The 17,115-nt window shown below is 37.2% G+C and overlaps 1 protein-coding gene across 2 annotated transcripts; it reads left to right on the top strand.

Annotated features, from left to right (window-relative positions):
• Positions 1-3,592: 3,592 nt before the first annotated feature.
• Positions 3,593-16,037, top strand: LOC311283753 (myosin-7-like; the record flags this gene model as incomplete). Of its 2 annotated transcripts, none has more annotated exons than XM_084398427.1 (37): positions 3,593-3,793; positions 3,877-4,020; positions 4,100-4,256; positions 4,346-4,373; positions 4,478-4,583; positions 4,941-5,033; positions 5,135-5,198; positions 5,288-5,386; positions 5,470-5,573; positions 6,046-6,184; positions 6,280-6,398; positions 6,555-6,704; positions 6,804-6,974; positions 7,088-7,385; positions 7,483-7,562; positions 7,642-7,847; positions 7,991-8,114; positions 8,197-8,333; positions 8,420-8,675; positions 8,770-9,012; positions 9,094-9,270; positions 9,356-9,501; positions 9,949-10,039; positions 10,116-10,505; positions 10,590-10,716; positions 10,809-10,927; positions 11,029-11,225; positions 11,380-11,563; positions 11,683-11,848; positions 11,929-12,053; positions 12,243-12,551; positions 12,628-12,831; positions 12,931-13,227; positions 13,330-13,434; positions 13,579-13,674; positions 13,776-13,910; positions 14,844-16,037. In XM_084398427.1, 37 exons carry the CDS (start codon positions 3,593-3,595, stop codon positions 14,862-14,864), a joined length of 5,808 nt encoding a protein of 1,935 aa, XP_084254553.1. In that variant the 3' UTR covers positions 14,865-16,037. The 2 variants fall into 2 exon arrangements, with proteins under 2 accessions (XP_084254553.1, XP_084254552.1); XM_084398426.1 differs by having other exon boundaries at positions 7,088-7,397.
• Positions 16,038-17,115: the final 1,078 nt, after the last annotated feature.

The raw sequence follows: 17,115 nt of genomic DNA, 5'->3' as shown, positions 1-17,115 counted from the left end.
ATTGTTACCTTGTCTTTATCCTTGAGCACAAAGATAAACCTGTGAAATTCCCAGTGCATGCCTGTCTATCTTTGAGGACAGAAAATGACACACAGGTCTAGAAAAGCATCCTAGCAATTATTGCTGGAATCTAACTGTCAAATTAAGCTTTGTACAATTTTATTTAAAAAAGTGTGTGTAAATGTTTAACTATGGTTAAGATACATTATATACAAGAGTCTCTACCTCTATAATGCTTTACGTACATAAAAAAAAAAAAACATAAAAAAAAAATTTGCCCTATGAAACTAACCACAAAATATGAAAGTGAAGGTGTAAATTTCAGTATTAAAAAATTATATGAATATCTGATATCTTTTACAAAGAAGATATACATATGGGACAAAAATAGCATCATTGTGATTCAAATCCTTTCTGATACTTTCGCACTACCGCCATACACCACATGCCAAACTACTGTGACTCCAAAAAGAGCTACACACACACAAGTGACCCGAACCAAATACAGATGGTCAACGTCACACTCATTGTGCCTTTATATAAAGAGATACTTTACAGCACAACGTTGCAAGCCCACATCATTGTGCAATCTAAAGGTAAGAGCACACATAATTTAGATTAAATTGTTCATGTGGACTGACCAATAGAATAAGATGACTTCTCATTAATGATATTTCTTTTTTATTGAAAGGACTTGGACTTTCTTGGGTTTGGATTTCTTCTGGTAAGGCATGCTTTTATAAAGGTTAACATGTGTATGTGTGTGTGTGTGTGTGTGTGTGTGTGTGTGTATGCGTATGCAATATCAGTTTAAAGACCAATAAATACAGGGTATATACAGGAATCATGAAGTTAAATTTATTACCTTTTAGGACCTTTTTTAAGACCCCTTCCATACATTTTAAGACCTCATCGCCACTTCAAGTTTTAACCATTACATCGGTGACACCTTACATTTATTATATATTGATTGTAAGATAGCACAACTAAACAGTCTTAGTTAGAGATAGGCTAACTCCTTATCAATGCAACATAATTCAGAAAGGTGGGAATGAAGCACAAGAGAATTCACTGAGTGACTAACCCAATGCAAGGTTTATTAGAAAGAGAAACCAGAAACCAGATTAGACCAATAAACAAAACAATTGAAAAAAACTTATGGAAGTGGGAAAATAAACCTCGAGTTCACACAGTATATTCAAAAAATGTATTTGTAACATCAAGTCTTATAACTGTCTGCAAAGCATAGCTCTTTTGTGGTAGACTTCTCATGACAGACACCTGACTGGTCAGACAGTTTACCTGTGATTACGGAGTGCTTCATTTGATGCACCAGAGCAAGTCCTTCAAACACAGAGTGTCAGTACTAGGGGTGTGCACGAATATTCAATCTGTAATTATTATTCGAAAAATAAAATACTATTTGAATTTTACTACTTTGCTTTGCTGGCCATAAATGCTGTGAATCCATGATAAATCCAAGCACTAGCTCAAAGTTATAATTAGATGCACTGGGTGGCGCTGTGGAGCGTGTTGATTGTATTTGATCACATAATGTCGTCGTATGCCTCGCGAAGTTTGGAATTACTTGGATGAAAATGATCTTACTAAATGATATTACAAAATTGAATTACTTTTAATCAAATTAATTAATGATACTGAGTTATCATAACATCACCATCACAATGAGAAATCACATGAAATCCAAACACCAATCGAATGAGATGACAGTTGTCCATCACTGCATTCACGACAGGTAAGAGCAGCTATAGGCTACCCCGAGTGAGCTGAGATGATAACTTATCAGATAACAAAAGGATTTTGAGACATAAGCTTCCTTTAAGTTTTGTTAAGGGAGACAGGTTTAAGAACAGAAACCATAAAGTGCTGTTAGAAACTTTGCTCAGCACATCGTTATCTTTGTGTCTCTGCAAAGTCTGTCAGCGCAGCACGTTTTCTCACTCCTCAAGCATGTGGGTATATTTTTTTTCTTAAAGGGACAATAAGTAGCTTTTTAGGTATTTTATTATCTAAAATCAATATTTTTATTCATAAATATGCCCTCAATGGTGTACAAATACCTATGCCAATGATCAGACTAATCCTCGTAAACGAAGAATTTATTATCTTTATATACATGGGACGGGTAGGTCCACGGAGGCTTCCATGTAGTTCCGCCATCTTGAAAAACTATAATAGCAGAGAGGGACAAAAAGTACAAGGCCAATGCGTTTCCACAACGCGTTTCGTTCAGAGCCAGCGTCACGTGACTGAAGCCAGCAGACGCGGAGGAGCAGAGCAGTTGAGAGGCGCTTGTCACTGCCGCGGCAAGTTTAAAAGGCTGCACTGCACGGTTATTTATCCACCGTTCATTCATACATATGCTGAGTCACAGGATGAGTCCTCGTCGTCGAAAAAGTCCAAAATAGACCGTAAAAGGAAACGTGACCGGAGATTACAAAAACAAGGGTTAATGTCGGGATAGCTAATGCAGGAGAAAGCTTTCAAAAGAGACCCTGAAGTTGCCTGCTTTCTTCTCGACAGGTAAGTCAATGTTACGGTCTTAATTACAAGCTTTTTTTTTTTCATTGCTTGGTTGTGTACTTTATTATATAGACAGTAGAACATTTATAGTTACAAGTTAAACAGGCTCTTTGATGAATAGCAGCTATTGAGTAAAGTAACGTTAGAGAAGGCACGGATGATGATGATATCTAACAATGCACGTACTTCAAAAATATAACGAATAAAGGCGGAATTACTACTAACTACCATAGTTAATGTTTTTCACAGTCAGTAATTTATACTGTAACATTCTTTTTTCGTTGATTCAAGTTTCAGTTTGTTTTAAATAACAAACCTGTTCACCCGAAGAAAAACTCGAAGTGCTATTATAAGACATCCTGTCATAGCTTTTTGGTACATAACATCTACCGTAGATGCAACGCGCATTTGAAAAAGTGAGGCGCTGGAGAGCATTATTCGTTTGAATGCAAAATACAATTTCACCACTAGATGGGGGAAATTCCTACTTAGTGTCCCTTTAACATGAACGTGAAACAATATAAACACGATAACCATATGCTGACTTGAGTGTATACGTACGTTCTGTACGATAAGGGGTTTAACAACGATGTTAACAACCAGGGGTAGAGAGACATATACGCTATCACGCAGCAGTGCAGTCAGGCGGTGAACGCTCAGGCAGATGACGTCACATCTAGCGGGATTCCATAAATAAACTACACAAAATCCCACTATTCGCCGACGCAATGATTAAATTCATACAAACTTTAGCATACAACCTCTCTGGAAAATATACATAATGAAAAGATGATACACAATTTAATACCTTGGAAAATGGCATTTAAGACTTGTTAATACTTTTTAAGGGCCTTCATTTTCTCTAAACTGATTTATCAACTTTTAATACTTTTAAGACCCCCGCGGAGACCCTGAAATAATTAGAAATATTATTATTTTTTATAAATAATTATATTTAATTTATTATTATTTTTACAATATAGTTTTTAATTATAAACAAGTTTTAATTGAAGAGAATTTTGTCATATTTTCTCAGACTGATTGAAAGATGGGGGATGCTGTGATGGCAGAGTTCGGGCCAGCTGCCCCATTCTTACGAAAGTCAGACAAGGAGCGTCTGGAGGCCCAAACTCGCCCCTTCGACATGAAGAAAGAGTGCTTTGTGCCCGACCCTGCGGTTGAGTACGTCAAAGCCTCCATCACCAGTAGAGATGGTGACAAAGTCACTGTTGACACTGAATTCGGGAAGGTAAGATCTAATCTCTGCATTGTTGTAGATTGTTGACAGAAATACAGTGTGACTGTCAAAACATTTTTGTGTGTTATCCACAGACAGTGACTGTGAAGGTGGATGATGTTCACCCCCAGAACCCGCCAAAGTTTGATAAAATTGAGGACATGGCGATGTTCACCTTCCTGCACGAGCCCGCTGTGCTGTTTAACCTCAAAGAGCGTTACGCAGCCTGGATGATCTACGTGAGTCGAGTCTTAAAACACTCACACGTTCTCTTTATCATGGATGAGTAGATCTAAACCTTCTATGAATCTCTTACAGACCTACTCTGGGCTCTTCTGTGTCACTGTGAACCCCTACAAGTGGCTGCCAGTGTACAACCAGGAAGTCGTTGTTGCCTATAGAGGAAAGAAACGAACTGAGGCCCCTCCACACATCTTCTCCATCTCAGACAATGCCTACCAGTACATGCTGTCAGGTGATGATCTGACTTGCAGTAATTTTTTAGACATCTAATTTCTAATGCAATTTCAAATGCTAAGTTTCTTATATTTTGTTCCCTCACAGACAGAGAAAACCAGTCTGTCCTGATCACGTACGTAATACATATGATGACACAGCATAATATTCTTACTTTCACCACTATTTTTTTTCATGCTGCATTTTATCAGTCTTTTAATTATACATTTTTATTCTAAGTGGAGAATCCGGTGCTGGAAAGACTGTGAACACTAAAAGAGTAATCCAGTATTTTGCGAGCATTGCAGCAGCGCCTGGCAAGAGGGATCCATCGATGGAGAAAAAGGTGCTTAATTTCCTAAAAAATGGCTCATTATGGATGAATATACCTTCCATATAGCATAGCATACAAAAAATAATTACTTAATCAATTATGTCTTTCATATATTAAATATTGGAGTCTAAAATTGTCATAATTTGATACTCCCTTACTTGTACCATATTGCAATACATTTTTTACATGAAGAAAACAAAAATGTTTTTGTTTGTTTACATTATTTTTTACTACTGTGACTTAGGTTCTCTATGGATTATTATTATCATTACAAGACAACATAAATGTCAGAAAATATGCATGGCTGTTAACTGAAAAGTAGATACATCAAATTTTGTACACACTTAGTTATTAAAATATGATTCTCAGGGTACTCTGGAGGATCAAATCATCCAGTGTAATCCTGCTCTGGAGGCTTTCGGTAATGCCAAGACCATCAGAAATGACAACTCCTCCAGATTTGTAAGCGGGGTTTTTACATTGGTGTTGTTATTCTATATTGGTTTTCATGATATGTTATGTGAGCATGTCATGTATTATATAATTTATTGCTTTATTTACAGGGTAAATTTATCCGTATCCATTTTGGCGTCAGTGGAAAGTTATCTTCTGCTGACATTGAGACTTGTAAGTACTGCCCAACAACATTCCAACAAATCACACATTGATGAAATGTGTAACTCTTTTGACATTCATCTATTCATCAAATCATTTAGATCTGCTGGAGAAGTCTCGTGTCACTTATCAGCTCAAGGCTGAGAGAGACTACCACATCTTCTATCAGATTCTGTCCCAAAGAAGACCAGAACTGCTTGGTAAACTTACCTATCATATCAATTAATATTGCCATCTCTATTTAGAAGAATCTTTTCTGATCTATGTTGCCATTTCTACTTAGAGATGCTGCTCATCACCAACAACCCCTATGACTACAGTTTCATCTCCCAAGGAGAAACACAAGTGGCTTCTATTGATGATGGTGACGAGCTGATGGCCACTGATGTGGGTGTTTGTTAAAACATAGGCCGCTTACAATAGAAGATACCACATTATAAAATATTCTAAGTAATAGTCCACCCAGCATTTGCAATTTAGTGATCATTAGCACATTTGACAACTCGTATGACTGCGTTTCTGCTGTGGAACATGAATTGATAATGTCTTGGCTGGTTTCCGTACAATAATAGCATATAATGATATCAATAAGTATAAAAAAGCATCATAAAAGGTCCATAAAACTTGTTTTTCTGAAGTCATGTGATTGTGTGAGGAAAAGAACAGCGTGAACATGCTCTACTTTTGTGTTCCACAGAAGAAGTCGTACAGATTTAAAACGACTTGAAAGAGAATAATTTATTCTCTTGGCCAGTCTATTCTTTAAAAAGTATAAAGAAAGACATTTAATGTACTTGCCAAAAAGAAGAATATGAAACAATTGCCATGAAATTTAACATGCTCTGTACATTTGTTGTAGGAAGCGTTCGATGTGTTGGGCTTCACCCATGAAGAGAAGAACAGCATCTACAAGCTGACTGGCGCCGTCATGCACTACGGCAACATGAAGTTTAAACAGAAGCAAAGAGAGGAACAGGCTGAGGCTGATGGGACTGAGGGTCAGTATAACTTGGAATCTCAGTTTCATAAGGGAAAAAAATCTAAGAGATGTTGTATATATATTCTTAGCTCTGTATTTTTTTTTAACATGTAGATGCTGACAAAGTCTCATACCTAATGGGCCTAAATTCAGCTGACTTGATCAAGGGTTTGTGTCACCCAAGAGTCAAAGTAGGAAATGAGTGGGTCACCAAGGGACAGAATGTCCAGCAGGTAACGAATGAAAATAATAATCTAATGGGCATTACAGTTTTCAACATCATAGTTTGCTTTCCAAGACATACAAACAAAATCTTTCAAGTATCTGAAAAATCGCTCTCTAGTTTGCAATGTGTCAAATTCTGCTAAATTTAATCTTTTCTTTATTAGGTGTACTACTCTATTGGTGCTCTGGCAAAGTCAGTGTACGAGAAGATGTTCCTCTGGATGGTTGTGAGAATCAACCAATCCCTGGACACCAAACAGCCTCGTCAGTACTTCATTGGTGTGCTGGACATTGCTGGATTTGAGATTTTTGATGTAAGTTGAAATCAACTTATTATTGTTATTTAAGAACAAATCCAAGAAGAAGTGCAACCTGTTTGACCATTGTGATTATACAATATATTCCACCTGCAGTTCAACACCTTTGAGCAGCTGTGCATCAACTTCACTAATGAGAAGTTGCAGCAGTTCTTCAACCACCACATGTTTGTGCTGGAGCAAGAGGAATACAAGAAGGAGGGCATTGAGTGGGAGTTTATTGACTTTGGCATGGACTTGGCAGCATGCATTGAGCTTATTGAGAAGGTGGGTGAATATCATGTTGCTGATTATACTGTGAGGGGAAAAATAATTATTTTCAGTATTAACTCTTGTGGCAAACTAATATATTGACTTCCACGATCTACAATTCATTGTAGCCCATGGGTATCATGTCCATCCTTGAAGAGGAGTGCATGTTCCCCAAAGCCAGTGATGCAACATTTAAAGCTAAGCTTTATGACAACCATATGGGGAAAAATCCAAACTTCCAGAAGCCTAGGATTGTGAAGGGTAGACCAGAGGCCCATTTTGCCCTCGTTCACTATGCTGGTACTGTGGACTACAACATTTCAAACTGGCTGGTGAAGAACAAGGACCCTCTCAATGAGACGGTTGTAGGGTTGTTCCAGAAGTCAACTCTTAAGCTGTTGTCTATTCTGTTTGCTAATTACGCTGGTGCTGAATCAGGTTAGTATGCACTGAAGTGTGACATGAAAATATAATAAGCACTACTTTTACTGTTTAATAATAACAAAAATCATTTATTTCACAGCTGCGGATTCTGGAGGAAAGGCTGCCAAAGGTAGCAAAAAGAAGGGTTCTTCCTTCCAGACGGTGTCAGCCCTTCATAGGGTATGAAATATTGTAACACTGTTTTGTCTCACAAGGTTTTATCACATATAAATCTAAATCCTCTATGGTCTACCAACAGGAGAACTTGAACAAGCTGATGACCAACTTGAGGTCAACTCACCCTCACTTTGTGCGCTGCCTCATCCCCAATGAGACTAAGACTCCTGGGGCGATGGAGAATCCTCTGGTCATGCACCAGCTGCGCTGTAACGGTGTGCTGGAGGGCATCAGGATCTGCAGAAAGGGATTCCCCAACAGGATCCTGTATGGAGATTTCAAACAACGGTTAGTATGAAACCAAATGACTTATGTCTTACAAAATAATTATGTACGACTCCAAGTTATTGCAAGTTGCAAATTTAATCATTTGCTAGAAACAACATAAATACATATAATATAACTGTTAATGTGTGTTGTTTTTTTGGTAGATACCGCATCCTAAATCCTGCTGCTATCCCTGAGGGACAGTTCATTGATAACAAGAAGGGTGCAGAAAAACTTCTGGGCTCTCTGGACATCGATCACAACCAGTACAAGTTAGGACATACAAAGGTATTATTATATTAACATTAACTTCTGCCAATACCACTTTTCCATTGTCATCCATTTTGACGCAAAATTCTTTACTATTTAGGTATTTTTTAAGGCTGGTCTTCTGGGCACTCTTGAAGAGATGCGAGATGACCGTCTTGCACTTATTATAACTGGAATTCAGTCCAGGGCTCGTGGTTTTCTATCAAGAGTTGAGTTCCAGAAAATTGTGGAAAGAAGGTTAGATTTTAGCTTTTCAATCTTTAACATATTCTCCAAGTTACATTTATAATGCAAGACTGAATATTCTTTTTTAATATCTACAGAGATTCTCTGTTGGTGATCCAGTGGAATGTACGTGCTTTCATGGGTGTCAAGAATTGGCCCTGGATGAAGCTCTACTTCAAGATCAAGCCTCTGTTGAAAAGTGCAGAGACTGAGAAAGAAATGGCCAACATGAAGGAGGAATTCACCAAGTTGAAGGAGGCTTATGCCAAATCTGAAGCCCGCAGAAAGGAGCTTGAGGAAAAGATGGTTTCTCTTCTCCAAGAGAAGAACGACCTGCAGCTTGCAGTGCAGTCTGTAAGTTCACATGGGAATACAACATTGCACTTTTCACATTTTCACAGGTCAGAAAAAATAAAACAAGTTTTCCTTTTTTTTCTCATGTTGATAGGAGCAAGATAATCTAACAGATGCTGAGGAGAGATGTGAGGGTCTGATCAAGAGCAAGATCCAGCTTGAGGCCAAACTCAAAGAGCTGACTGAGAGACTGGAGGATGAAGAGGAAATGAATTCTGAGCTGACTGCAAAGAAACGAAAGCTGGAGGATGAATGCTCTGAACTCAAGAAAGACATTGATGATCTTGAGCTCACTCTGGCCAAAGTAGAGAAAGAGAAACATGCCACTGAGAACAAGGTTAGTTTTCAACACTGAACCTGTTAGTGATGTTAGAATTGTGTGTTAAGAGTCCCTCGATACAATGACACCTTTCTACAGGTTAAAAACCTGACAGAAGAGATGGCAGCTTTGGATGAGATCATCGCTAAGCTGACCAAGGAGAAGAAAGCACTTCAGGAGGCCCATCAGCAAACGCTGGATGACCTCCAGAGTGAGGAAGACAAAGTCAACACACTCACCAAAGCCAAAACCAAACTGGAGCAACAAGTAGATGATGTAAGAGCCAGAAAACACAACACTAGAATTAAAATGAGAAGCTTTATAAAGTAATTGCATAATAATTTTTTTGGATGAAATTTAGCTTGAAGGTTCTCTGGAACAAGAAAAGAAAATTCGCATGGATCTTGAGAGAGCTAAAAGAAAACTTGAGGGGGACTTGAAGTTGACTCAAGAGAATGTGATGGATTTGGAAAATGATAAGCAGCAGATGGAGGAGCGGATAAAGAAGTAATATATATTATATACTATAAAATATAAAATCCAATTTTAATATTAAAGAAAATATTTGGTTAATACATTTCCATTTGACTTCAGTTAACTATATTATTTAACATGAAATAATATTGAAAAATAATTGCATTTATTAATCTTACTTAATGTAAATTTAAACATTTACTAACATAATAAAAATGTAATATTGTTAATACTGTTAATATTATTAAATGGGCCTGAGCTCACAAGCTAACAAGATAACAGAGAAAAGTTTTCTTTTTATGAATTAATGTTAACAAAGTTTTAAAAAAATACTGTAACAAATGTATTGTTTATTGTTAGTTAATGTTGTTTAATACATTATCTAACGTTAACTAATGGGATCTTATTGTAAAGTGTTACCTGATATTGTAATTTGAAATTTCATGTAATCATTCATGTGTCATCCTGTTTACTTGGCAGAAAGGACTTTGAAATAAGCCAGCTCAATAGCAAGATTGAAGATGGACAAGCTTTGGAGTCCCAACTCCAGAAAAAACTGAAAGAGTTGCAGGTAAACTTTGTCTTAATAAGTCTTAATAAGACATTTGGATATATAACCTAAATTTCTAATTTATGCACATTACCAGGCCAGAATTGAAGAGCTTGAGGAAGAGCTGGAGGCTGAGAGAGCTGCCCGTGCTAAAGTTGAGAAACAGAGAGCTGATCTGTCCAGAGAACTGGAGGAGATCAGTGAGAGGTTGGAGGAGGCTGGTGGAGCCACTGCTTCCCAGATTGAGATGAACAAGAAACGTGAAGCTGAGTTCCAGAAACTGCGCAGAGACCTTGAAGAGTCCACTCTGCAACATGAGGCCACTGCGGCTACACTGAGGAAGAAACATGCAGACAGTGTGGCTGATCTGGGAGAGCAGATTGACAACCTCCAGAGAGTGAAGCAGAAGCTGGAGAAAGAGAAGAGTGAACTCAAACTGGAACTGGACGATGTGGTCTCCAACATGGAGCAGCTTACAAAGGCAAAGGTGAGTGAGAGAAATTATGCTTAGAGTCTATAAATTATGTGTTGTTAAATAAAGCAATCAACTACGATATAATTTATCCTCAAGACAAACCTGGAGAAAATGTGCAGAACTCTGGAAGACCAGATGAGTGAGTACAGAACCAAGGCTGAGGAAGGTCAGCGCACTATCAATGATTTCACCATGCAAAAAGCCAAGCTGCAAACTGAAAATGGTAAGAACACAAAATATTGTCTTATGTTACCAACTGTACCATAGTGATGCTTGGAAAAAAGTAAATTTTTGTTTTTAAAAATTGCATTTTAGGTGAACTTGCCAGACAGCTTGAGGAGAAAGACTCCCTGGTGTCTCAGTTAACCAGAGGCAAGCAGTCCTACACTCAGCAAATTGAAGATCTCAAGAGACAGCTCGAAGAAGAAATCAAGGTTTTCAAAATCTCCTTCTAAGTCTAAAATTTTTGCTAAAGACATAAAAATTCACTATTGTAATAATAAACAACTGGCCGCAAATATTTGTTTGTCTTTAGGCTAAGAATGCCCTGGCCCATGCAGTTCAGTCTGCTCGTCATGATGCTGATCTGCTGAGGGAGCAATATGAGGAGGAGCAAGAAGCCAAGGCTGAGCTACAGCGTAGTATGTCCAAGGCAAACTCTGAAGTGGCTCAGTGGAGAACCAAGTATGAAACTGATGCCATCCAGAGGACTGAGGAGCTGGAGGAAGCAAAGTAAGAAACAAACAATATTTAAATGTTAAAAGAGTTTGGTCTTACACTTTTCTGAATTTTCTGCTATACTTTGTGGCCTATTAAACACGTTTAAATACAGTTTAATGAATGCTAATTCTGATGTTTACTATCCTTTGTATTTGAATTATTACAGGAAGAAACTGGCTCAGCGTTTGCAAGATGCAGAAGAAGCTGTGGAAGCTGTTAATGCTAAATGCTCCTCTTTGGAGAAGACCAAGCACAGGCTGCAGAATGAGATTGAAGATCTCATGGTGGATGTTGAGAGATCCAATGCTGCTGCTGCTGCTCTGGACAAGAAGCAAAGAAACTTTGATAAAGTAAGGAGAGAAAGTACATTTTGTCATTAGCTGGAAAAATTTGCCATTTATCTACAAAACAAAATACCAGCAAACTGCACTGTTCTCATTGACCATTTGGCCTTGTAAAATTTAACCAGGTCCTGGCTGAGTGGAAGCAGAAGTATGAGGAGTCCCAAACTGAACTGGAAAGTGCCCAGAAAGAAGCTAGATCTCTGAGCACTGAACTCTTTAAATTGAAAAACTCATATGAGGAGTCATTGGACCACCTGGAGAGCATGAAGAGGGAGAACAAGAATCTCCAAGGTAAGAGTGTTTTTCACAAATCCAAACCATTACTTTAATTGCTTGTATTTGTGAGCTCACATGTTATTTCTATTGCACAGAGGAAATTTCTGACCTCACTGAGCAACTTGGTGAGAGTGGGAAGAATATTCATGAGCTGGAGAAACTACGAAAACAACTGGAGCAGGAGAAACAAGAGATACAAACTGCTCTTGAAGAGGCTGAGGTAAAAGAACAACCATTTTCCCCAAAGTTCTTATTCATTTGACAACTCTTTGATTTAAATCAAGCTGTTGTTTAAAGCAATTGATCATTCCAGATTATTTTAAGGGAGGTCACTTCCCACCCCACAACACAGGGCTAAACAAAAACTTTAAATCTCCATTATAACAAACACCCATTTAACTCTTCATAGGGTTCCCTTGAACATGAGGAAGGCAAGATACTTAGAGCTCAGCTGGAGTTCAATCAAGTAAAGGCTGATATTGAGCGTAAGCTGACAGAGAAAGATGAAGAGATGGAGCAGACCAAGAGGAACCAGCAGAGAATGGTGGATACCCTGCAAAGCTCACTGGAATCAGAGACTCGCAGCAGGAATGAAGCTCTCAGACTGAAGAAGAAGATGGAGGGAGACCTCAATGAGATGGAGATTCAGCTCAGCCAGGCTAACAGACAGGCATCAGAAGCCCAGAAACAACTCAAGGGTCTTCATGGACATCTCAAAGTATGAAGAATCTTCAAATCAAGATTTTATAATGATTAGATTCAGTCTTTTCATTTGTAAAACTTGTACTTTACAGGATGCCCAACTGCAACTAGATGACGCTCTTCGAGGTAATGATGATCTCAAAGAGAACATCGCCATTGTGGAGAGACGCAACAATCTGCTGCAGGCTGAACTGGATGAGCTGAGATCCATGGTGGAACAAACTGAGAGAGGAAGGAAACTGGCTGAGCAGGAACTGCTGGATGTCAGTGAGAGAGTTCAGCTCCTGCATTCTCAGGTATGACACATCTGCATTAGACAAATGAAACCTTTAAACCCATTCTTAGTATCAATATAAACTAGAGACTACATGGTTGTCAACATTGTCTATGTTCAGAACACCAGCCTGCTGAATCAGAAGAAGAAGCTGGAGGGAGATAATACTCAGCTTCAGACTGAGGTTGAGGAGGCAGTGCAAGAGTGCAGGAATGCTGAGGAAAAAGCCAAGAAGGCCATCACTGATGCTGCCATGATGGCAGAGGAGCTGAAGAAGGAGCAGGACACCAGTGCTCATCTGGAGCGTATGAAGAAGAACATGGAGCAGACCATCAAAGACCTGCAGCACCGTCTGGATGAGGCTGAGCAGATCGCCATGAAGGGTGGCAAGAAGCAGGTCCAGAAACTGGAAGTCAGGGTAAGTTGCTGATGTTTTTAGGAACAAATACACAGTGTTTTCTGCTAAATGCCTTCTTTTAACTTTAAATTTTTTATACTAAAATTGTTACACATCTGTTAGGTGAGAGAGCTGGAAAGTGAGGTGGAGATGGAACAGAAAAAGGCCAGTGATTCAGTCAAGGGGATTCGTAAATATGAGAGACGCATCAAGGAGCTCACCTACCAGGTAGGAAAAATGTTGCCTACTAACAATTTTGCACCTGGTTAATTTGATCATGTTATTAATTGAAAAAACTAAAAAACATAAAGTGCTGTCTTACATTATTTAAATGTATATTGTATATACTAAAATCATTTTTGATTTGCATAGACTGAGGAAGACCGAAAAAATCTGGCTCGCCTGCAGGATCTGGTGGACAAACTCCAGCTGAAGGTCAAATCCTACAAGAGATCTGCTGAGGAGGCGGTGAGTATTTTCCCCCACTGGTGCCATCATACAGTAGTATATGACTTCTGTACTAATTGTATCTTTTAATTTTCACAAATCCTATTCTGTGTAATCTTTAGGAAGAACAAGCCAATTCCAATCTGGGCAAGTTTCGTAAGCTGCAGCATGAGCTGGATGAGGCAGAGGAGAGGGCTGATATTGCTGAATCTCAGGTCAACAAGCTGAGAGCCAAGAGCCGTGATTCAGGATCCAAGGTAAGAGTAGGCACTTAAAACAAGTGATTTTGGTCACAAAAATAAAAACCTCAGAAAATCCACAAATAAATGGTCACAGTTACATTGACTTGTATAGGTCAAGATATGAATAGCAAGTAGTTTCAAGAACTACACTCGATAAAATGCATTTTGCTATTTAAAAAATGTGGCTACTGTAAAAAAAAAAAAAAAAAAAAAAACCTTAGGGCTGTCACTAACAATTATTTTGGAAACCGAGTTATCGGTAGATTATTTTGACGATTAATCTGCTTTTTTTGTGGTAATAAAAATAGACCTAAGCAAAAGACCTACGCCTTTAAAAGTACTTAAAATACATATAATAATAATAATAATAATAATAGTAATAATAATGAGGCAAAAATATTTGGTTTAAATGTTTACTTAATATTTGGGTACTTTGATAGAAATGCTATACTGTAATTTCTTGAACACGAATATGTGGACATCAAAACATCCAAACTCAGAGCAAGGGTATAAACTTTTATTTTGAAATTGCGATGACCCGGTTGCATATTTTGAAATATTGAAAGCGCATATATATTAAGCCTGCAGGGAAAATATTTATTTAACTGAATGACAGCCTTGGTAAATTCACAAAACAACTATGCTGTAGTATAGTTTTTAAAGGGTTTTAATACATCATGCAGCCTTAGAAAACGGTCTAATTGTATTATTGTATCATGGATTCTCATCCTTGGAAAGGCACCACTTACAGTATATTTCGCTGGTTAATCGACACGGGTAAATTACACTCGAGGATTTCTTTTAAAATCGAGTACTCAAATGGAATCAAGGATTCATGACAGCCCTAAAAAAAATACCATCCATGTCGATTAGCTGTGTAGAGTTTAAGACATTTTGAACTTGATCAGGTAAACTTTAACATTCTTTTGACCTTTTCCTTTCTAACAGAAGGGGGCTGATGAGGAGTGAAAATATTAGATGGATCTCTCTAAACATGGATTGCTGTGACGATCTCTTCTGTAGTTCCGTAGAATAAAGCAGACATGAAAACGAATACCTCATCTTCTTTTGTCTTTTTTTTTTTTTTTAACAGTGTAGACATTGCAATATCCCAACATGATCCTGAACACAACAGTAAATCAGTTGCCTGAATGTACTCTATGTGCCACAGACTAGGCTGTCTAGTCTAAGTTCTAATTCAAACTCAAAATGTTCTTAAATTGTCATCTGAAGTAGGGTCAACCATACAAAGAAACAGGGTGTTTACCAGTTTTACCAAACTAATACAAACCACATAATGCAGCTTAAACTGTAAGCCACTGACAATTACACTGTGTGTTTTGACACAGCTCATCCTCAGGGAATAAAATGAAATTAAGACATTATGATTTAAAGTGCACATGAATCTATTATAATGCCTCCATCAAAGCCATTACATTTTTGACAGAGCAGTAAAATGTAGGGAAAAATTCAAGTACCATATAATAATAGTCTACACAGACTATAACATCTCTATGGTGAATGTAAATTATGATTTAAATTACAGTCAATATAAATTATTGTTGTGAACAGCCATCATCGTTAGTCTAAGAGTTTACAGTTCAGCTCTATTCAGCAGAATCTCTTTCTCATCAATTATGTAGGCAATATTTTCATTCTAAACCTAAAGTAACCTCCACAATGCTGCGAATGTGAGAGGTGCAATAGTCAGTCACCACCACTTGAGAGCAGCACCACCATTAAATCTCATATAAAGCATACTTGCTAGGTGTCCATGTAAAGCAGGATGGGGCAAGATGTCACAACATTTTATTCCTTTAATTCAGTGTGGGTTTTATTCACAATTTTCACATAAAGTCTTCAAAAATCTATTTAACATTTCCACTGGTATTGCTCAGGAAAAACATGAACTAGTTAACCTATTACAATTTGTTAATGCATTACAGTAAATACCATGAACAAAAAAGTGATCAGTTTATGTAAATGTTGATGTATGCTTTGTTTAAATACACTACTTCATTGTTAACTTGTGTAATGTTTGAAAAAAAAAAAATGTATATGCAAAAATTTACTTTAACCTATGCTGTAAAACCATTGTTCTTTGTTAGTTCATGTTACCTAATGCATAAACAAATGCATAAATGAACTAAACCTTATTGTAAAGTGTTAGTAATTACACTAACAGTAACAAATGAGAAAAGACTGTGTGAGAGAGTATAACTCTCTCAATATGTTTATGAAAAATACTCTTGAGAACACAGTACAACTTTCCATTATGCAACTGACTTTGATCTCAATGTAAGCCAGTGTCTATTATATTAACTTATTTACCCAAAAGCCATTACAAAGAATGATATTAGAAATTTAGTTTGGAGGACACAATTTACACATTGTTTTGTCTTAATTTGTATTTTGAGACCAAAATAGATAGCACTACTAACATGTGTTACCCAAAGCTACTGAGATATATCCCTTGTGACAACTTGCCCCACTCTCCCCTACTTAATTATATTATCAAAATACATTCTCAGTTATTAACCAAAATAAATGAATCAGACTCACAGATAAAAGTCATATTTAACCCCAAAAACAAAATAAAGAAAATAAAATGTACATAGAAAAATAATATTTTTAGGATACAACTATTCAGTTAGTTCATGTTAGTTCATTACATAATATAAGATATGCCTACAACTTTTGATTTTAATTATGTATTAGTGAATGTTACAATTGACATGAACTAAGATGAATAAATGTATTACAAGTGCTTTCATTGTTAAATGTTACTGTAAACTGCTATAGTTAAGTAATGTTAACTAATACAACCTCATTTTAAAGTGTTACAGAACAATAATAAAGAATCAAAACATTTTTAGTTGATATCTAGGGTATGTTGTAGTCCAGCTTAAAATGTAAGTATTTAAGTTAGGTTAGGGTTAGGAAAATTGATTCCTCTTTTGCGGTTCCTTGCCCTTAAACGGACACATAAACACAAAATGATGTCTAAATACCCGTCTTTGCAAGTATTCTCTCGGTTATGTCATAAGTGAACAGTTGAGAAAGAAACCGGATGTTTGTCAGTTTTTTTGGTCTGTGTAGTCGGTCTTAAGGTGACAGCACAGCACTGTATATACTTTACTGTATCTCGGCCAAATATTGTCCTATCCTTGTTTATTCAGTTTTCAGATGATGTATAAATCTCAATAAATAAAAAAATTAA

The sequence above is a fragment of the Rutilus rutilus genome, assembly GCF_951802725.1.
Source record: "Rutilus rutilus genome assembly, chromosome: 24".
Taxonomy (NCBI): Eukaryota; Metazoa; Chordata; class Actinopteri; order Cypriniformes; family Leuciscidae; genus Rutilus; species Rutilus rutilus.
This window is presented reverse-complemented; position numbering and strand designations above follow the sequence as displayed.